General features: G+C 47.5%; 1 protein-coding gene across 1 annotated transcript; it reads left to right on the forward strand.

The window, feature by feature from the left end:
* Window positions 1-5434: 5434 nt before the first annotated feature.
* On the forward strand, window positions 5435-8292 carry POU4F3 (POU class 4 homeobox 3). Its single transcript, XM_053566901.1, has 2 exons — window positions 5435-5828; window positions 6140-8292. Exons 1-2 carry the CDS (start codon window positions 5709-5711, stop codon window positions 7034-7036), a joined length of 1017 nt encoding a protein of 338 aa, XP_053422876.1. The 5' UTR covers window positions 5435-5708; the 3' UTR covers window positions 7037-8292.
* Window positions 8293-22776: the final 14484 nt, after the last annotated feature.

Consider the following 22776-nt stretch of genomic DNA (forward strand, 5'->3'; position numbering starts at 1 on the left):
ATTTTAGTAGAGATGGGGTCTTGCTTTTGCTCAGGCTGGTCTCGAACTCGTGAGCTCAAGCAATCTACCGGCCTCGGCCTCTCAGAGTGCTAGGACTACAGGTGTGAGCCACCACGCCCAGCCCCTTGGATCTAAACTATTGACCCTGATCCTCCATGAAGCAGAGGACTAGACCCAGCATACTTAGGAACCCCTCTCTTCCACTTTGGACCTCTGTGACCCAATTTCTGCACATCTACCAGAAAGCTCCTGTGAAAGTAGACCTCAGACTCCATCATGTTCCTGCTTAAATCCAGCTGAGGCCTCCCCACTCTTGTCGAGATGATCCTACCTTTCTGCAGGATGTAGCTCCTTGGCAGCCTCATCTCCACCAACCCCACTTTGCTCACCAGGCTCCAGCCACCCAAGTCTTCTCTTACTAGCTCTTGCTTGGACCCCCAAGTGTGCTCCCACCACAGGTTATTTGCCCTTGCTGTCCCTTTTGTCTTCCATTTTATCCTCCAGGCCTTGGCTGAAAGGTCACTTCTTCCTTTTCTGCCCATATAGTCTCTATTCCATCACTGATTCATTTTCTTGGTAGCAATGATCACTATTTGTGGCTATCTTTCTTATTCCTTACCATCTGCAGAAGCCTCAGCTTCTTGAGGGTGGTGGGCTGTCGTGTCTGGAGCTAAATTTCTATCTCCTGTCAGGTGACTGTCCAATATGATAGTAGGTGCTCTATAAATACATGTTCAGTGAAAGAACGTAACTCTCAGAGATCCCTTGGTGCGGTCCGCCCAGTCTTCAAAAGGGGAAACTGAGGCCAGGAGGGGGCAAGCGCCTGCCCCCGTCCCACCGCAGGAGTTCCAGCGCTCTATTCACGGCGGGGCCCCCGGCGCGTGCCGACTCCTCAGGGGTGCTCGGCCTTCAGCCTCGGCCCCAGAGTCCCTCTGGGCGTCTCGGATCATCAGAGCCCTCGCAGACAATGCCAGGCAGCGGCCGACAGGCGAGTCCGCAGCAGCTGCGCAGGCGGCGAGTACATGTGAGAAGTTTGTGAAAGGAGAAGAGAGAAAGGAAGAGGGAGGTGAGGCGGGTGGCTGGGGACGCCTGGCCAGGCAGCCCCGCCAGCTGCCTCCCACACTATGGCATCTTGAGTTCGGGCTTCCCTATCGGAGCCATCTCCCATTCCACCCTCCCTGCCTCCTCCCCAACTCTCCTAGGTGGGGCTTGAGAGGAACGAAGGTGGTTGAGGGGAGTCCTGGGTTCTCCAAGTGCTGCCTGTGCGGAAGCAGAATTGGAACCTGGCCAGTCTCTGAGCCTCTAGAAGTGAGAAGTAAAACCTGCTCACCCCATTCCCTCAGCCCGTGGGCTTGGGTGGCAGGTAACCGGTGCCTGCCCAGGATGCCAGGATGTTAGTTAAGAGTATGAGGTCAAGAGCCAGATGAATCTGGGTTTCCATCCTCCTCTCACCACTGTGTGGCCTTGGGCAATCTCCTTAATCTTTCTTTGCCTCAATTTCCTCATCTGTAAAGTGAAGATAATAATATCAACATCATAGCCTTGATGTGGAGATGGAGTGCATAGTATTTTTAAAGCACTTGGCTCAGAGTGCTGTACACAAGAACTACTCCATAAATGGCTCTTGTTGTTGTCACCACCATCAGAAGCAAGAGTCTTACGGAGGACGTTGTTCATGAATGCATGCAACACAAAGTATACTAAGCTCCTATATGGTGTCTGGTCTGCAGACATGAGCACTGGAGACTGAAGATTCACCCTCAAAAAAAGTCTCAGAGTTCTTTAAGGAGTAGAGACCACAAAATATCATGTTCTTTCTTCTTCTTTTTTTAATACCATGTCCTTAGTAAGAGATAATAAAGGAAGATGCAAAAATGCTGGGCACTCAAAGGAAAACTCCGAGTCTCTGTGAAACTTACATAATTAGGACAGAGTTTTAAAAAATAATGGTAACAATAATAATGATAATGAGACAGAAGACAAACATCCAGAGCAAGTTTTGGTAGTCAAGATCTTTGCATATAGGCCTGGGGTGTTGTATTTTAAGAGGCTGTGGATGATTCCTACTCATGTTAAAAAGCTGAGATCCATTGGCCCCCAAATGCCTCTGCCTCTACCCCTCAGCCTTTGCATCTCTACAAGTTTAGTCCTTCTAAAGGATGGAGCACTTAGCTTAGCATTCTATGCTGCAGTTCTGTGTCCCTGTCCCTGACAGACTGAGATCTTGAAGTAGTTTCCTTTATAAATGCAGGAGCTACCACAAGACCCAGCTGCATTTTGAAAATGCTTGCAGAATGATGAAGATGAGCCTGTTTGTGTCACTTGCACAAAAGCTCTGTGGTTCTGATTGGACACTCAGATTTTGTTTGTCCCACTGGTGTGTATGTGTGTGTATGTTTAAATTGTAATTTAATATCATGGGAGGAGGCTTGTACTCTCCAGTTTATCATCATTCCAATCTTCCTTTTGTTCACCAGCTGGCGTTTCTAACTTATTTTACTAGATTTGCCCCTGGACAGGATTTAAGTTTGCAAATCCTGGAAAGAATACAAGCTGTTATCAACTGTTTTCTAAGACTCTCCTCCTCAGTTGCTTTCTGTGTGGTCTTTCCCCTCTTGTCTTTTCCAATCTGTTATTTCCAGAGCCTTCTCAAAAACATTGGTCCTTAAGGATGGATGTCATCCTACTGGTGCTGCCTAGAGCTGCTACTAGACCTTCTTAGAGGAGTGGATGGGAAAAACTCAGGGTACATAGGGGACCAGGCATAAATGTTTTCTAAAATTTGTGATCCTCATACCTGGGGATGCTAGAGTAGGAGCTGGTGAGGGGAAGGTTGACTTTAGAGGCTTAAGAGGGCCAGTTGGTTTTCTACTATCTGACCCTGGCATGACCTTAACCCTGGCCAATATCTCCCAGGCCCCTAAGGGGACAGAGCAGGAAAGAAGATGGATGTTGCTGAGCCTTTGTCTCCCAGTTTCTGGGGGTTTGGCTTTACAGACAACCAGGATATTATGGAGTGAGTGTGGGTCTCAGGGCATCCTGAGGCCCAGCAAGATGCAGTTCCAGTATCCCCACTTCCCATTTCTGCTTTCCCTTTGGGGTTCTAGTGTTGAGCAGAAAACAAGACTGAGCGGTACTAAATGCTGGTGAGTGACAAAGCAATGCTTACATTTAGCTTCAGGGGGAGTTGAGGCTCCCTGGAGAAAAGTTTCTGATTTGCTGAAAATGTGTTTCATTCAAATTAACCAGAATGGAAGTCATTTGTTAAAGCTGGAAGTACTTAGCAATCATCTTGTCCAGATGGTTAAACTTCTTGTAGGTAAAGAGGAACCCAGCCAGCATTCTGACTAAGTGTCAGAATGCAGACCAAAACACAACCTTCCTGAAGCCCACATTCTGATGTATATTCTGCATTTCAGGAATCCCACCACCCTTGCTCTGTGCCTTGTTCATGAATCTGTATTTTCTGCACTGCATTGCCAAGTTTACAGTCAATCTTCTGCTGTGGGTTTTAGATTGGTGGCTCCTTGAAGGTAGTGATGCAATACGGTTCACGTCTGTGTCCTAGCCTTCCATATGAAATCTGACACAAAACAAGTGTTGGATGAACGGAGATGAAGAAACCATGGTTGTGCACCTGCAGACAAACTATTTTCCAGGGAGATGGCTCAGGCCATTCCCACTCCTAAACACTTTTTTTTTAAGATGAGGAAGAAGAGAAGAACATTTATTCTGTGATTTCAATGTGCCAGGCACTGTGCCAAGTGCTTATCTCAGGACGCTCCTCACAGCAATCAGTGGGAAAGAAACTATTACCCCTGCTTTACAGATGAGAATACTGCTATACAGATACGGTGAGATCGTCTCATGGTTAAGGTGATGACAGGGTCTCACGGTTGGTAAGGCTCGGAGAGGTTTAATGAAAGAGCTGCGCTTGGCCTCCGCACCTGAACTGAGTCCTTTTCCCCAGTCTCAGAGCGGGATCAAGTGCAGGGCCAGGCTCAGACTGAAAGAGAGGTGAGTGGAGGGCCGTGAGGTAAGCAGGAAGCCTGGGTCTACTTGGGGCTTCCTCTTAGGCCAAGGGTGGTCCTTCCCACCACCTTGGCCTTTCATTGCATGAAGATTCTGGGAAATCCAAGGGCATCCCTCAGCACCCTCCCCCACGCTTGACCTGGAAGGCTTGGCGACATTGCTAAATCCCTAAGACCTCTGCCCCCAAGGCGGTGGCATGGAGAGCACAGCTGGGCCCATGGGTTTTTTCTCCCAACCGAGTTAATGCAGTGTAGCTGCGATCCCAGGATTCCCCATTCATTATTCACCATGTTTACTAGTGTGGGGGTTGTGGGGGGGAGGAGTGGGGGGAAGGAGAGGAAAGAAGAGGGAAGAAGAGGGAAAAAAAGGGTAAGGAATAGGAGTACTCAGCCCGGGCTCTCAAGTTCGGAAAGTTCGGGAAGGAAGACCAGGAGGCTAAGCGGGTAAGAGCCCTGGAAGTCAGACATGGAGCCTGGCTTAGAGCCATGAGCAACTATCTGTGAGATGGACAACTGGAGCAAGGAGTGAATGGCTCTGCTCCCAAACTCCTATGTGGCCTTGAGCTGTCACATAACCCCTCCGACCCTTGTCCTCATCTGTAAAACTGGGTAACAGCGCATACTCCACGGGTCAGGTGTGAGGGTCCCATGAGCTAGTTGCCTAACTGTCTAGCACTTCTTAGGAGCGCATGGATGGTAGGTATGTTTATGCAGAGTGAGGCTGCCCAGCTGAAGTGCACCGACTGACTCTCCAGATCCAAGGCTCCATCCTGAACTGTCACAAACTAATCTAAACTACTCAGTAAGCTCACTTAGACTGGAAGGTTGAGAAAGGGAGAGTGGACCTGTGGTGTTTCTCAGATGAAAGCAAGAAAGGCGAGCGTGGGGAGGAAGCCACTCCTGGACCGGGAAGGCAGTTAATGCCCCTTCTCCCATCCTGGCGGGAGGTTGGGCTAGGAGGGCGTCATCAGGGGCTCATTCTGGCAGCCCCTCACCCTCCCTGGGGCCCGTCTGGGCGTTTGGAGGCGCCTGCTCGCTGCACTATGGGGCCAGACTCTGGTGGACGGCTCAGGCGTGGGGCCAGCAGCTCCCTGGAAATGGACAATTTGGCGGCAGCCGGCCGAAGGGGCCAGAGAGAGAGAGAGAGAGAGAGTGTGTGTGTGGGGGGGGAGGGGATTTACAGTAGAGTCAAGTTCCTGCTTGGGCTCAGTACAAGGCTACCTTTCGATCCCTTCAGTTCGAGTTGGGACAGGGCAGGAGGTTTGGGATTTCAGGAGGAAAAAAAGTCTACGAAGAAGAAAGAACCCTGAAGGTCTGGAGGAGTGGAGCCAGGCGGGGCGGGGCGGACTGGAAGAGGCCAGGCCGGGCCCGGGTATAAATGTCGAGGAGGGGGCGGCCGCCGCGGGCGCAGAAAGGCGCGCGGCGAGCTGCTGTCTCGCCTCGCCTCCCGGGCCGCCCCTGCGAGCCCCGAGCGCGTGAGCACGCCTGCGCGCGCCCGGGCCCTTCCTGGCAGGCTACTTGTAAGACGAGTGAAGAAGCAGGTGGGGGAGAGGGGAGGCAGCAAGCGAGAGCGCGAGGGGAGCGCGGGCGCTGAGCGGCGCTCACTTGGAGCGCAGCAAGCTAGCGAGACAACCCTGATTCCATGTCCCCCGCTGCCACCCTGCCAGGCGCGCGAAGATGATGGCCATGAACGCCAAGCAGCCTTTCGGCATGCACCCGGTGCTGCAAGAACCCAAATTCTCCAGCCTGCACTCCGGCTCCGAGGCCATGCGCCGAGTCTGTCTCCCAGCCCCGCAGGTACGTAGTGGAGCATAATTACCGCTCTAAGGCACATTTTTTGACAGGCACTAGCTTCATGTTTTTTTCATGCCGCCCAGAACAATCGCCGCTGTCTGAACCCCTCTCCTGGTCTCCCCCGTGCTCTCTCCAGGCGCGCGCTCTCATTCATGTCTCTGATCCACACGTCTGTTCCAGCAGAGCTGCTGCCTCCGTATTAATTTTTATGACCTGGGCTTTGAGGAGAGGCATCTCCGTTGCTTGAAAATGTGTTTTAATCCTGAGTTGACAGTATTCCCCACTGACCGTGCTGTGCGCCTTCTCGCTTGCAGCTGCAGGGTAATATATTTGGAAGCTTTGATGAGAGCCTGCTGGCACGCGCCGAAGCTCTGGCGGCGGTGGATATCGTCTCCCACGGCAAGAACCATCCGTTCAAGCCCGACGCCACCTACCATACCATGAGCAGCGTGCCCTGCACGTCCACTTCGTCCACCGTGCCTATCTCCCACCCGGCCGCGCTCACCTCGCACCCGCACCACGCCGTGCACCAGGGCCTCGAAGGCGACCTGCTGGAGCACATCTCGCCCACGCTGAGCGTGAGCGGCCTGGGCGCCCCGGAGCACTCCGTGATGCCCGCACAGATCCATCCACACCACCTGGGCGCCATGGGCCACCTGCACCAGGCCATGGGCATGAGTCACCCGCATGCCGTGGCTCCGCACAGCGCCATGCCCGCGTGCCTCAGCGACGTGGAGTCAGACCCGCGCGAGCTAGAGGCCTTCGCCGAGCGCTTCAAGCAGCGGCGCATCAAGCTGGGGGTGACCCAGGCGGACGTGGGTGCAGCTCTAGCCAATCTCAAGATCCCTGGCGTGGGCTCGCTCAGTCAGAGCACCATCTGTAGGTTCGAGTCTCTTACTCTCTCTCACAACAACATGATCGCGCTCAAGCCGGTGCTCCAGGCTTGGCTGGAGGAGGCTGAGGCTGCCTATCGTGAGAAGAACAGCAAGCCTGAGCTCTTCAACGGCAGCGAGCGGAAGCGCAAACGTACGTCCATTGCTGCGCCGGAGAAACGCTCACTCGAGGCCTATTTCGCCATCCAGCCACGTCCTTCATCCGAGAAGATCGCGGCCATCGCTGAGAAACTGGACCTTAAAAAGAACGTGGTGAGGGTCTGGTTTTGCAACCAGAGACAGAAACAGAAACGAATGAAATACTCGGCTGTCCACTGACTGCGGTGGGGAGCGGCGCTGGGAGCTGGGAGGCCTAGTGCGCATCCCCCCACCCCCGGGTTGTGGGGACTGTCATGGGGAACTTCAAGGCGCTTCCGGGCAGGTTAGGCTCTCCCCCCACGAAGGCACAGACTTTCCCCTTTATCCTGCCAGGTGGCCTCCCGGTCTTCCTTTTCTCTTTCTTTTCTAACCCCACCAAAAACGTTTTGGCACTCGGAAAAAATTCAAGAAGGGTGGGCCAGGAGGAACGTGCGCTGTCCGTGGTGCTGAAATCTGCCCTGGACCGCTGAACGGCTCCACCTGGGGACAGAAGCTGCGAAGCAGAAAATGGTGAATTGGCCCGACCGCCCGAAGCTAGGGGAAAAGCGCACTTTACTAAGCGCAGGGTAAAGGGATGGAAAGGAAGTGATAAATAATACAAAGTTTAGAATATCGAAATGGGACACAAACATGTGCTGGAGATTTATTAGAGTATATAAAATACACGTATGTTTCCAAAGGATAGCCTTATGCTCCCTTCCTTGCTTACATTCTACCCTTCTTATCCTTTGGTTTGCTGTAAGTTCTCGTAAGGTAGCATGAATATTAGGTTCAGGGAAAGTGTGGGGAGTTTCAGACTTCCATCTCTTATTCTCTGTGGTAGGTGGAGCTCTAGAAAAGGTGAGCCCAGTCTGGGGACTGAAAACGCTGGGATTGTAGTACCACACCAGCCCTGGTCATCCTTCGGGACCTGCTGGCATTTGAGAGGTAATTGCGGCTCGCTGGAGAGCAGGGGTGGGTCGTGTTCCGCACCTGCTGAGGACTCCCCGATCCCGCTCGCTGCTTTTGCCAGATTGCCAGCTGAGAGTAGAGCCGGCTGCTCCAAAGTGACCGTAACTTCTCCACATCATATGCAAGTCCTTCCAACACATCTAACCTCGTTGGCCTTTTATTATTATTGTCGTTATTAGCATTGTTAACTTCTATTCTTTATTTAACTCCCCTTCTTTCCATTCCCTTTGTGTGAGTGTCTCTCAGTGGCAGTTCACTTACAGGTGTGCTCCAGAAAAGGAGCAAAACTGGTGGCCCGGACACTTCTCCCCCCTGCTCCTCTGGTCCAGTCGTATTTTATTTTTTTGTTGCTTTATGGAGTTTGCGTGTTGCCGTGTGACCTTTGGTTTCATTCTCCAAATAGATACAAATAAAATATTAAAGATTCTTTTCTCTTTACCCCTTGAATTAATTTCTTAAATAAATGCTTTATTTTTCAACCCGAATTGCAGTGGTTTTCTTTTTCAAAGGCTGAGGGGTACTAACTAGTCTTGGAAATGATCTTTAACAAATGAGAGCCCCAAAGGACTAGGCTGTCACTTCCTGCCAGCCAGCCCCCAGCCATCTCATCTTTGCAGGCACTCTCCCCTCTCACTCAGATCTCCTCCGGGGAGATCCAGCCCTGGTCTCTGAACCTCAGGGTTTTGGGGCACTTTCCTCCACGGTTCCCTGAGTGCCATATTTACCAGACTCTGTTCCTCAGCCTGACGCTGATAGCAAACTTTGAAGCCTGACTGTTGAGGATTCAAGCCCCAGTGACTCCACTTCACTTGGCTGAACTATCCTGAGGCTTTTTTTTTTTTTTTAAGTTGTCTAAGCCTCCTCTAAAGATGGCTTGTCTGCAGAATGGAGGTGTTAATGCTTAGCTCTTAGGGTTACTGTCAGGGCCAGATAAGACTGTTTATTTAAGGCATCTAGTAGTTCTTGGGCTTAAAAGGAAACAATTTTTTAAAAAAAATTTAGGTGGCTGGGGAGGAGGTGAGGGGATAGAGGCAAAGAGGGAGCAAAGTGCTCCCTGCGAGCATTTTGGGGCCCCTTTGGTGTCTCTCCAGAAATCTGCTTGGAATTGTCACTCTATGGACTCTCTTGGCTTCTCTGTGGGGGGACTGATCAAGCTGCCGCAAAACACCTAGCATAGTGCCCTGCGCATAGTAGGTACTCAACAGATGCCAGTACTTTTCGCTTTCTGCTCCCTCTAAAACGGGAAGAAAATCTTCTTACTTGTGAACCATAGGAACACTTTCCTGACTTAAAAATTAATGCCCCACGTCTGGGATTCATCTGCACATTCACTGGCTGCTTCCTCAAAGAGCTCCAGGCCATCAGACCCCACCCCAAAATCCGGAGCAGAGTAGGTTTCCCTTCCTGGCAGCGCGCCCCTCCTCCACGGTAAAAGCGAACTTGTGGATCACCCCCAGCTCTCGAGGCCTCAGCCCCTCGCCCCCATCGTGTGCAACAGCCCCAGCGATTCCTCTACCTCCCTCTCCATTGGGTGTCCTTTAATAATAAATGCCCTTATGCCATTACATTATATTGTGGGTTTTGAAAATTTAAAATACGGCTGATGCAATATTAATCGCCTATAGTGGTATAAAACACAGGGCCGGAGCCCAGCCGGGCTGCAGAGGAGGTGGCCGCTAGCGAGCGTCCCGCGCCGAAGTGAAGCGCCTTTTCGGGCTGCGAGGTTCCCTGCAGGTAAGAGCCTTCGCATTTTCTGGCCCAGGAAAGAACGCGATATCTGCCTCCATTCCCTTTTCAAAAAGTTCACTGCTGTTATTTATTGAGGTTTTTTTTTTTTTTAATTAACAACTGTAAAAGTTTGGGAGACTTTTGGAGAGGAAGAAAGGAGTTGCACCGTCCGGATGCACCAGTTTTCCAGAACCACTTGCGTCTCTGTGCCTTGGCCCCTTCGGGCGCCAAAGGTTCGGTCGCGCACGAGTATTTTAATCAGTTTCTACCTGCAGGAGGGAGCCGCCAGCCGGTCTGCGAAGCGCTACACTCTCTCCCTCATCCCTAGTGCGCCCGCCGGCGCCACGGTTTCTGTCCTCCCTCCAGCTCAGGAAGCAATCGGAGATGTGGTTTCCCCGGAATTGTGTCCTTGCCTCTGCCACTTGCCCGGAGGAGGCACAGACCTCTGGAGGGGTGGGAAGTACCAGAAGGTTTGGAGTTTACATAGGCCTAGTTTGCCTCCTCCGTAGACTTCTTCCTAAACCGTGTGACCTTGGGCAAGTCACATCACCTCTCAGCCTCCGCCGAGGGCTATTAAACGTTCCCAAATGTATTTTGAAAAGTAATTGAAGGTGTATGCCAACAGCACCTGGAGCAGGTTTCTTTTCTTAATCCTGCTAGCTTGCAACACTCACTGTCCAAGACTCCCTTAGTTGCGAGTTTCTTTCACTGTACCAATAGAAATGGAGGTCAGTATTTTGGGCTGTTTGCGGGGAAAGCTGCGCCAACCCACCTAAGGTTGGGCCTTTGAGCCCTGCTTGGCTCAAACTAGGGCTTGCTGTGCTTGGCTGAAGCCCTGGCAGATAGAATTTAGAGGCTTCTGAGCTGTGTGATCTCTGGCCAGTGGCTTTCTCTTTCTGTGCCTAAGGTGGTGTTAGTTTTGTTCACTATTTCATGCCCAGAGCTCAGCTCAGGGTCTGGCCCAGAGTGGCAGACACTAGGTATCTGTTTAAGAAATGAATATGGTTTTTGTTTTGCAAAATGAAAGCATGTTTTCAGCCTAATCCCCCCTGGATTCTAGGGACTGCAGGGAAGAACAAGACCATCAGTGTAGGTGAGCATCTCTAGGAGAGAGGTCAGGGTTAAGGTGGTGGTCTGTATCATGAACTTCCATTCAAAGTTGGTCAGTTTCCTTCCTGTTTAGATAGAAGAGGTTGGTCTTCACCCTGTAGTAATGGGAATGTATAAAGCTGGGGCTGCTGTGTAACATGGGCCCTTGGAACCCAGAGGAAAAGTCAAGGAAAAAGACCAGGGGGTGACCTCTACCCTGCCCTGTGTGCCTGACCCCCTCTTGGCCTGCTTTTGGGCTTGGGTTTTATTACTTTCCTGCTGAAATAGAAATATAATAGCTCCAGCTCTGGAGGGACAGACCTGGGATGGAATAACTGCTCCATCACCTTGAGTGAGTGACCTCGATGCTCTAACCCAAGGTGCCCTGATCTGTAAAACTGGAAAAAAGACTCTCATGATTGCTCTGATGATTCACCAAGATCATGTAAGGCCAGGGCCTGACACACAGTAGGCATTAGCAGGTATTTAGTTGTTTGAAAACATTCTTTCTATTCAAAAAAGTGAGAGGCAGTGTTCCCAGATGAGTTTAGGGCTTGCAGTCAGGCGGGATCAAAATTTTCCCTATGTGAGCCACAGTCTAGTCATCTGTAAATGAGGTTAGCAGTGTCTATCTGCTTGATGCATGGTGGTCAGCAGTGAGGACAAAAGTGCTCTGCACACTGGGTGTCCAGGCTCTGGAAGAGGCCACGAAATTGCTCTCCAGGAGAGTCCCACAGAGAAGCTGGGGCCCCAGTCAGTGGGTCCTTGAACCTGAGACTTCCTCTCTATTGGAATCCAAGAAACACATAGCATTTGTTGGAGAGGGGGGTGGCGGCAGTGGGGGCTGTTGAGACTTCTTAGAATTGCACTGTCTCCTAAAGAGGGGCAGTGATTTAAGGGTGGAAGGAGGCGGGGATAAAGGGGTTGGGCCCCCGCTGCCCCTACCCCGCCCTGCTCTCACCTTTTGGCCCTGGCACTAGAAAGACGGAACACGGTTTCTACTGACTGAGAGACTGAGGCCCAGCGATCAGAGATTTAGCTGGTTTCTTCTACATAAAATAGCTCTTCCCCAGTCAGCCCTCACGCCACCCCTTTTCCTTCTGTCCTAGACCTACCTAGTACCTTGTCTCTGTATTTAGCTGTTAATGTGCTCTGGGTGAGCAAGGCCTCCCAGTGTATCCTGCCGCTCTGAACCCAACGCGCACACGCCCTCATACAGGGTGAGCGGTCCACTCGTGTTTATTGAATAAATGAATAATGATATCTAAAACGTGCAGAAGGATTCCTATATGCCAGGGACTGTTACCAACTCTTTATGTGCATTAATTTATTAATTCCTAAGCTACACCATAGATAGGTACAACTTTAAATCCCATTTTAAAGATGAGAACATGGAGGCACGGAGGGCTTTTATAATTTGGCCATAGTGGTGAACACAGCAATTCAGGGGAGAGATCTGGCTGATGTCCATTTTCTTTGCTTCTTCCACTCCCAGGTGAGACCCAACCCAGCCAGGGGTAGGGAAGCGGGCCACCTGGGGGTGAGGGCGGAGCAGGGGCCACAGGTTGGCCTCAGATTTGGCTGCATGAGCGGAGGCGGCGGTGGGAGCCGGGAATGGCGGCTGTCCTCATCAGGTTTGGGGCACTCCTCTCCTCTGACCTGTCTCACGTCTCTGGCCCTGTCTGTGTTCGTGTGTTCACTCGTTTCTCACTCATCCTGCTCCTACCCTGGGTCCAACCTCGCCAGCGAGAAACTCGTACCTGCTAGTAAAAGAGCGAGGTGGGGCACGTTCCGGAGCGCACAGAAAACCTCTTCCCCCGCCCCCGCCTTGCGTCTCTTCCCCGGAGCAGCTGGGCCCCCGCGGTAACCCCGCCCCGGCGAGCAGGCGGAGCCGACCAGGACCCCGGCGGACAAATTAGCCTTCCCTTCGATCGCTCTTTTCCGATCAGGTCAGGTTTCCCTCCATCCCCCGACGGCGCTTCCGCACCAGCCTGGCTCCCGGGGCTCTCCGACTGGGTCAGGGTTCGCGGCCTCCTCCGGGCGCCTCCCGAGGGGCCTTCCCCTCCGCGTCTGGGCCTGGGGAGTCCCCTGCGCTGCAGAGGAGCGGTGGCGGGGGGAGAACCTGCCTGGCTGCAGAACCCTGGATCCTCCCGGGGAGCCCGCCTCACCCGCGGCTTCCCGTCCCCAGCGCACAGAGTATCGTCCGCGCTCTGCCCCATTCCTCAGTTCAGCCCCGCGCAGCCTTGCCCGGCAGTGGAGGCAAACTGGGTTGGAAACAGCACTCTGCGTATGTTCTGTTTATGTACTTTAATTTAATATTTAATTTTAATTTTTAGGATTGCACACCCACAAATTCCAGTGTTCATCCTGGGGAACACCATATTTGTTGGACTCCTTTGTACATATTTAGTATATAAGATTGTTTTTGGTTTGAATTACATAAGGAGGGGCACCACCGTAATTTCTGGGCGTCTCTGACTGAGTCTCCAGTCCCACCATCTTCTTTTCCTCCACTTTCTTTCACCTCCCTCCCAAGACACACGTCAGCCCCGCTCCGAATCCTAACATCCTGCCTGCGACGGAGCCCACCAGTGCCTGAGGCTTTGCTGGGCGGCTCACCTCTCGCCAGATACAGTTAATGTCCAGCCCTCATAAATCAAGACCATAAAAAGCTTACTTTCATATGCACTCAATTTCGACCAAACCTAAACTAATTGCATAAATTCCTTTAGGCCACTCAGAGCTGCTCTCTGGGTTGGGATCTGATCAATTAGTCATTAGGCACTCCATTAGCTGGGGTTTAAGCTGCCTCATATAAATGCCTCCTGTCAATTTGCTTGTAATTGAATGAATAAAAAAGGGTAAGATGATTAGTACAGAGGATCAGAGTGAGGACCGGTCAATTTTGTTCAAATATTCTAAACTGTCTTAATATGATAATAACAACAATAACAATAATAATTAAAAAGCATTTACACACCAGCCACTCCGAGTGTCCCTGTCCAGGTTAAACAAAGCTCTGGCCTCATAACGCGGTAACTCAGATGCTTTATCTATACTCCGTCACCTCTGGAGGCTGTCAGCTCTTCCATCTTGGGGCCTCAGTTTCTTTTCTTTGTTGTTTTTTTTTTAAGTTTCTATTTTTTATTTTATTATTATTTTTTTTGAAGTTTTTTTTTCTTTTTGGCTGGGCCGGGTTTGAACCCACCACCTCTGGTATATGGGGCGGGCACCCTACTCCTTTGAGCCATAAGCACCACCCTTCAATTTCTTTTCTTGTAAAAGGAATTGGCTAGAGGTAACTTGTCCTTTCTTTTCTTTTTTAAACACTAGTTTTATAATTTGTCAAGTTAATTTATGCTGATAGTTTAAAATGGAATAGTACAGAAGGGCGATTTGACTAACCCTCACTCTCAACCAGTTTAATTAATTAATTTGTTTATTTTAAGGGCTCAATTTTTTACTTTTTATTTTTTTGAGACAGAGTCTCACTTTGTCACCCTCAATAGAATACTATGGCGTCACAGCTCACAGCAACTTCTAGCTCTTGGGCTTAGGCGATTCTCCTGCCTTAGCTTCCTGTGTAGCTGGGACTATAGGCACCTGCCACAACGCCCAACTATTTTTTTTGTTGTTGTTTTTGCAGTTTGGCTGGGGCCGGGTTTGAACCTGCCGACCTTGGTATATAGGGCCAGCACCCTACTCACTGAGCCATAAGCGCCACCCACCTCAACCAGTTTTAGTTGTTTCTTCTGGACATTTATCATATGTTTAAGTAACATATTTTCCTATTTTTAACATTTATTTATTCCTTTGAGACAGAGCCTCACTTTGTTGCCCTGGTGCCATGGAGTTATAGCTGTCAGCAACCTCAAACTCTTGGACTCAAGTGATCCTCTTGCCTCAGTCTCCTGAGTAGCTAGGACTACAGGCACTTGCCACAATGCCTGGCTAGTTCTTTTTCTAGTCTAAGTAGAGACAGGGTCTTACTCTTGTTCAGGCTGGTCTCAAACACTGGAGCTCAAGCAATCCACTGTCCTCCACCTCCCAAGATGCTAGGATTACAGGTGTGAGCCACCACACCCAGCTTTATTTTTGACATTTTCAATCGTATATGTACAGTATATATTTCTTTCCCTTTTCATTTATTAATGTTTTAATTAAATAATACATGATTCAAATTCAAAAGAACTAAAAGATGTGCAGTGAAATTCTGCCTTCCTTGACACAAGTCGCCCAGTTCCCTTTGCTAAAGGTAAACTACATTATCAGTTTCCCCTGGGTACTCCAGAGATCTTTTACTCGCTGCCATTTCTTGATTTATTATTCTTAGTCATGGAGCTTTAACTTCTTTCTATGATATCGGAAAATTAGAGATACAATAATCTTGAATACTCTTTCTACACCAAGGATCATAGGAGTTTTATATAAAATTAATAGTTTAAAAAATGAACCTAATAGGCAGTTGAAAATTCTGTGATTAAAAAAATTTTTTTGACAGTTCATTTAAAGGTATGGATACCATAATGTATAAAAACAACATATTCACAAAGATAAAGAGTGTTTTGGAGTTGATTTGAAATCTATCCTACATCCCCCTAAATACAATTTAAAGCAGCCTAGGTCACTACTGTGGAGTTAGACACTAGACCTATCATGGTGCTACCTTTGTCTATTGGCTGTTTCAGTCCATGTAGTACTTAGTTTTCTAAAATGTCCTTAAAAATCTATCTTCACTCCTTCACCTTCTCCAAGGGAGCTCACTTCTCCAGTAAGAAGAGTTTCTTTTTGGTGTGCATTTGGTATGACATGGCTAGAGAAGACAATGATGACACCATTTAATAATCCACCTGATGTTGGATTGAGCACCAGGCTGCGGAGGACAGAAACTCCAGCTGAGGTCCCATAGGTGAGGGAGCTGAGAGTCATAGGATCCTTGACAGAATTTCAGGGTGGTGATCCTGACTTCCTTCCGGGAGATGTGCAGGGAGCCCTTGTTCACAGGTTCCCATGGATTTGTTTTGAGCCTTGCATACTTCCTTCCCTCAATGAATTCCTCTTCTAGTGAAAAGGACAGTTGGAGGTTAACTGAGAGAAATACAATCATCTCTGATCAGAATACAACACAAAGGCCTCCTGGTATAGTGAGGAAAAACCTAGAATACGCAGAGATCTGAATTCCAGGCCTTACTCTGTTCCATGTGAGCATGACAAGTTTATTTACTTCTCAGTACCTCAGTTTCCCCACCCTTAACTTAAGGAAATTGAACTTGATAGTAGCTCAACTTGGTGAGGATTCATGGACTCCCTTAACAATCTGAGAAAAAGGGTGGCGCCTGTGGCTCAAAGGAGTAGGGTGCTGGCCCCATATACTTGAGGTGGCGGGTTCAAACTTGGCCTGGCCAAAAATTAAAAAAAAAAAAAAAAGAATCTGAGAAAAAAACTGTTTTCCTAACCCAGAAAAATGCACCTCTGTGTATTCAAAAGTTTTACTAACTTTTTGATATTTAACCCTGGATTTATTCTATGAGTTCCTGGGTCCCGGGACTCGATGAAGCAAAGGACTTTCTTTATGTGACTGTCCAAATTTAGGGCCCAATACCCATAAGCAATGAAACCAGTTTAGCAAATTTGGAAGAACTTTACTGAAGGCAAAAATGAAGTGCCAATTAAATGATGAGATTATTGCCCATAAAGACGCCAATGGCTCTGACAAAATTATTTTTCAGGCCAGTAATCAATCTCCCAAGAGACAGCATGGTAGAATAAAAAAAAAAATCACACTACATTAGGAGTCATAATCTCGCTTAAAAAAATGTTTTGTTAAAACTTGATTCTGCTAACAATTAGAATTGACATTTTTTTCCCCCCTTGACTAACTCAGTGAATAGAGTTGAAATTTTGAGCTGGGGACTACTCTGGCTCCATTCTCCCTATCAGTAAAATGAGAGGGTTAAAACAGTTGATATCTGAATCTTCCAGCTGTGACATTGTATGAACTGAATTATATAGGCATTGGCATGTCTTAGATTTGATATTTGTTTTGGCTTATTTTATTTTTCTATTTTGGTTGAGAATATAAAGTTGTATAATCAAATTAGATCTGGACAAAGGGGGCTTTCAAGTATGCTTTCTCCCACTTTTCCAGAATTCAGACTTCTAGGCTAAGTGGTAGAAACACAACCCTTCCCGGTTCACCTAAAGGAAAAAGAAAGGGCCCAGTGCTCATAGCTCAGTGGTCAGGGCACCGGCCACATACACTGGGGCTGGTGGGTTTGAACCCGGCCCAGGCCTGCTAAACAACAATGACAACTACAACAAAAAATAGCCACGCATTGTGGTGGGTGCCTGTAGTCCCATATATTTAGGAGGCTGAGGCAAGAGAATCGCTTAAGCCCAAGAATCTTAGGTTGCTGTGAGCAGTGATGCCATAGAACTCTACAGAGGGTGACATAGTGAGACTCTGCCTCAAAAAAAAAACCCAACAATTAAGGACATGGTGGGGCTGGGGGAAGGGAAGAGCAGAGAGAGAAAGAAGAAGGAAGGGGTGGGGAAAGGAAGAGCAAAGAGAGGGAAGGAGGGAGGGAGGTGGGTGGGGCCTTGGTGTATGGACTTTACCTAACAAATGCAATCAGCGTAATCTGGTTTCTTGTTCCTTCAATGAATCCCCAACAATAAAAAAAAAAAAAAGAAAGCACCAATAGACTATAAGTTTAAAAACAAATGGCAAAATGGGTGCGGTAGGTGGGGCGAAATTAAAATATTTTGTTAGACTAGATAGTCCTGGGTCAGCCAAGCCAGTTCCTCAGTATTTCTGGGGAGACCCAACCCAGAGGTGAGCCAGAGGGAATGTGGGTTGTTGTGGGCTGGGCAAGGGAGCACCGAAACCTGTCCCAGCTCTGGCAGGAATTCCCAGATCCTTACAAGAGAACACTGACCAGGTCTCCTGTTCTCTGCTCCCAGAGCTCACTTCCCAGGGCTTCTGTCTGTTCTGTGCTTTCCATTTCTTGATCGTTCTGCCTGTAGGAACTCACTGTTGGTTGTAGCTTTGTGTAGGATGGCCCAATCTCTTCCATTTATGCTGCCGGGTCAGTGAGGGAGGGCCTGTATTTCTTGACTGTCGCAGTGGGGTTCTTCCATCACAAGAGGGACTTTACTAAGATTGGCTCAAATGCTTCCTATTGTTGCTTTTAGCACATAGATCCCAGAATGTGAGCTGGGAAGAGTTCTTAGAGATTCTCCAGCTGGAGAATATAATGTTATAGTTCTAGGGGCCAGGCATCTGTATTTTTCAACATCTCCTTTTATAACTGTGATTACTTGCCCAGATTTAGAAAGAGATGTCTTATACTTACATTTTCTTCCATCCAAAGTGTGGCCCACACTGGAGTCTAGGTATATAGCCTGAAAGTAAAAATTTCTTGCAATTATAATTTCATTAAAGGTGGTATAAATTTTGCATTCCAGCTTCACACCTCACATCTGTGACTCCTTTGCCACGCATGTGCACACACATGCGAGCATGTCAGCTTGGGCTGCTTTTACAAATTCCATAAACTGTGTGGCTTAAACAACAAACATTTATTGCTCACAATTTTGGAGGCTGGGAAGTTGAAGGTCAAGGTGCCAGGAAACTCCATGTCCACTGAGGGCTCTCTTCCTGGTTTGCAGATGGCTGCCTTCCCACTGTGTTGTCACATGGCCAGACGAGAGAGAAATCATGGGTTTCTGAGGGCCCATCTCCATGACCTAATTACCTTCAGAAGTCCTGTTTTCAAATACCATTACAGTGGGGATCAGGGTTTCAACATTCTAATTTGGGGGTTATACAAACTTTTGGTCCATGGTGTACACACAAGTATATGTACTCTCTCACATACACACACTGCCATGTGTCATGGGGTAAATTAACATAGCACACAGAACCACTGGACACAACTACAACCCAGAACACTGTCACATAGCCCATAGGAAAAAGCAGCATAGTTTGAAAGTCAATTCCAGTGCAGCCTTTTTGTTGTAGGACAAAAATGATCTCTAAAGGTAAATTAATATTAAATAAACAATAGAACAATCAACTTCTCTACTGATTACTTTAGAAGAATAGATATTTTGCAAATATTTGAACTTGAGTCAATAAATGAGCTGTTCTTGCTTATTATCCTCCCTGTGACACCCCCCTACCTCTCCTCCTCCCCACCCCCCACCCCCCCGCAAAGGTGAAGGCAAGAAAAGAATTTCAGGGGCTGTGGTGCAGTGGCTCATGCCTGGAATCCTACCTAGCATCTGGGAGGCCAAGGCCTGTGGATTGTCTGAGCTCAGGAGTTTGAGACCAGCAGAGCAAGAGCAAGACTCCATCTCTAACAAATAGCCGGGAGTTGCGGCAGGTGCCTATAGTCCCAGCTACTCGGGAGGCTGAGGCAAGAGAATCACTTGAGCCCAAGAGTTTAGGGTTGTGTGAGCCGTGATGCCAGGGTACTCTACTGAAGGGGACATAGACTCTGTCTAAAAAAAAAAGAAAAAAAGAAAGAAAGGAATTTCAAAAGGTACAGGGTGTTCATATATTAGTGCTTACCCTTCTAAGATGTTCCATATACCTAGGTGACGTTTATGTATTATAACACATATTTTATCTATGAGGTACTAGAAAGGTTAAACAACTTGCTTAAAGTCAAACTGATAAATGATAGAGCCCAGGAGTTAAACCCAGGAGTGTCTGCCTTGAGAGTTGTATTCTTTCTACTATGCCCGAAAGAGAAAATGGACTTATGTTCTTAGGGGTGAAATCTGAAGAGCTTTTTATGTGAAAGAACATTCACTCTAGTTCTATGTGGCTCCTGCGGGTAGAACCAGATAGGAAATAAAATTCACAGAGAGAAAAGATTTCCATTCCATACAGGGAAGAGGGCTTTAGCAGTCAACAGGACACAAAGTGTGTGCTGTGCTGTGTGTCCCTGTCTTAGGGTCCCAGCAGAGATCCTAGGGGGTCATACTGGGGGGGTCAGGGAGGAGATTTCTGCTTCAGATGTGTGGTTGGGTGACCCATACTGGCAGCTGATGCTGCTATCTGCGTTTGTCCCTTCCTAGATCCCTCCAGTGAAAAGCATCAAGGCACTATCACATCAGAAAAAATTTTACAATTACTGAAAGTAGCAGGAAATATAAATATTATTTTAATGCTTTTATTTTTTGCATTTGCCTTTGGAATACCAAGATATACAGAGTGTCCATAAAGTTTGTGTACAATTTAAACCAGAGAACTATTAAGGACACCTTGTATTTTTAAAACTGCTACTGAAAGAAATACTAGACTGTGTTCCTTTATTGACTTACTATGTTAGAAAAGCTCAAACACTTTACAGTCTATAGTGTTAGTATAGGGAGTCACTAGAGACTTCAGGGGAAATGTCACTTGGGAGCTGTTATTTAAAAATGGTTTTGTATTAATCCGGAAAAAAAATGGTTTTGAGGCCGGGCGAGGTGGCTCACTTTAGGAAATGGAAATGAGTGGACTGCTTGAGCTCAGGAGTTCAAGACCTGCCTGAGCAAGAGCGAGACCCTGTCTCTACTAAAAAATAGAAAAATTAGCCGGCAATAAAGTGAGACTCTGTCTCTTAAAAAGAAAAGAAAGAAAGAAAACTCCATTTAACCCAACGTAAAATAAGTAAAATGGTTAAAATGATTATGAATACCCTGAGCAGTGTTATTTATTTATTATTTATTTTTTTTGGCCGGGGCTGGGTTTGAACCTGCCACCTCCGGCATATGGGGCCGGTGCCCTACCCACTTGACCACAGGTGCCGCCCGAGTGTTATTTATTTTAAAAAACAAAAAATTGTGTGTATTTATTTATGTAGAAAATATATGAAGTAAGTATATAGTATGGAATGGCTAAACTGAGCTAAATAACATATGCATGACCTCAAATACTTGTCATTTTTTGTGGTTAAAGCACTTGAAATCCATAGCTACTTGTTGTGTCAAGAGCACAATACCTTATTTAACAGCAGTCGCCATGTAGTGCAACAGATCTCTTGAATTTATTTCTCTCACCTGGGATTTTGTATCCTTTGACCAGCATTACCCCAAATTTCTCTCCTTGCTAACCATAACAATGCCAGCCCCTGGTAACCACCAACTTTTTACCTTCTGCTCCTGTGAGTTCAACTTTTTTAGATTTTATACATTTGTAAGATCATGAAGTATTTCTTTTTCTATGCCTAATGTATTTCATTAACACAATGTCCCCCCCAGGTTCATTCATTTTGTTACAAATAACAGGATTTTTTAATTTTTGATTTTTTATTTTTGAGACAGAGTCTCTGTCACCCTGGGTAGAGTGCTGTGACATTATAACTCACAGCAACCTCAAACACCTGGGCTCAAGCGATCCTCTCAACTAGCTGGGACCACAGGTGCCCACCAAAATGCCAAGCTAGTTTTTACATTTTTAGTAGAGCTAGGGTCTTGCTCTTGCTCAGGTTGATCTCAAACTTTTGAGCTCAAGCAATTCTCCCACCTCGGGTTCCCAGAGTGCTAGGACTATAGGTGTGAGCCACCAAGCTTGGCCTGGATTTTCTTCTTTTTAAAGGCTCAATATTAAGCCACTGTGTGCATATGCCACATTTTCTTCATCCAATTATTCTTCAGTGGGTATTTAGGTTGATTCTACATCTTGGCTATTGTGCTGTGATGAACATGGGAGCCCAGACATCTCTTTGACATACTGATTTCATTTCCTTTGGATATACACCCAGTAGTGGAATTTCTGGATCATATGATCATTCTACTTTTAATTTTTTGAGGAATGTGTTCTTTTTTTTTTTTAATTCTCGAGGACAAGTTGACCAAAGAATAGAAGAAAAATATGGAGTCTCTTCTGATTTCTCTGTAGATATCTGACTTTATCAGAAACAGCTATGGTATGGAAATACAGGAGTTAATTCAACAAATTTTTGTTATATTATTACTCTGTGATAGGCCCTGCTCAAGGTGCTGGAGACTCCAAAGAGAACTTGATATTCAGCCCCTACCCCCATGGAGCTTACACTCAAACTGGGCACTAGTGATATCTCAGGACTCAGGACTAATTCATGTGCTGACCAAGTTAACCCGACCTTTACCTGTCTGTAGTATTTGGGAACCAACCCCAACCTTCCTAAATGCCCTTGTTAGAGTACCATATAACTTCTTCTCCCCTCCCCACCCCCAACCTGCATTTCCTTTTCAGAGAGAAAAGTCATGAAGCTAAAGAGACAGGAAATAGTCCCCAGTGCCCTATGATTTGGCTTAATATTGGGTGGTACCAAGTCATGGAACTTAATGATGATTTTTTTTTAAATGGCAGGAGGAAGTTAACAGTCACCTTGAAAGGAAGGTGTGTGTTTCTGGCAACCAAACTAAATCACAGCACCGACTGAACCTCTCCTTCTTTCTCCCTATTGGCCACCAACTGCATGAATGAAACTTTCTCCTGGAGTGCTGAGACCAACACATCTTCTCCAGAGCAAACCTCTGCCAGTCTGTACGTAGTTGGACTCTTGAGAGTTTAAACCCAGTCCCCTATGGTTTCACAGAGTGGAGGAATATAAGAAGAGTGGCCTCTTTTCTGAAGGATGAAAGGTTAGAAGCCTACAAGGGTGTTGTCACAGGTTTGTTTAAGGACTGAGATGGTTAGAGAGGAACTAGGTGATATTTATATTATTCTCAAAAGTCAGAGCAAGATGACCTTTAATTAAATTTAATTAATTTATTTATTTTGGAGACACAGTCTCACTTTGTTGCCCTCAGTAGAGTGCTGTGATCATAACTCACAACAACCTCAAACTCTTAGGCTCAAGCGATCCTTTTGCTTCAGCCTCCCTAGTAGCTGGGACTAGAGGCAGCTGTCCAGATTTTTAGAGATAAGGGTCTTGCTCTGACTCAGGCTGGTCTTGAACTCCTGAGCTCAAGCAATCAACCTGCCTCGGCCTCTCAGAGTGCTAGGATTAAAGGCATCAGCCACCACAGCAGGTGGCTCATGCCTTAGTTTGTTTTTTAACAAAGTAATATGTGTTGGGCTGGGCGTGGTGGCTCATGCCTGTAATGCTAGCACTTTGGGAGGCCCAGGCAGGCGGGTTGCCTGAGCTCAGGATTTTGAGATCAGCCTGAGC

The sequence above is a fragment of the Nycticebus coucang genome, chromosome 17, assembly GCF_027406575.1.
Source record: "Nycticebus coucang isolate mNycCou1 chromosome 17, mNycCou1.pri, whole genome shotgun sequence".
NCBI lineage: Eukaryota > Metazoa > Chordata > Mammalia > Primates > Lorisidae > Nycticebus > Nycticebus coucang.

Coding starts and splice junctions, on each gene's coding strand:
- POU4F3 (XM_053566901.1), top strand. CDS start 5,709: ATGATGGCCATGAACGCCAAGCAGCCTTTCGGCATGCACCCGGTGCTG. Junction 5,829..6,139: donor TCTGTCTCCCAGCCCCGCAG/GTACGTAGTGGA, acceptor TCTCGCTTGCAG/CTGCAGGGTAATATATTTGG.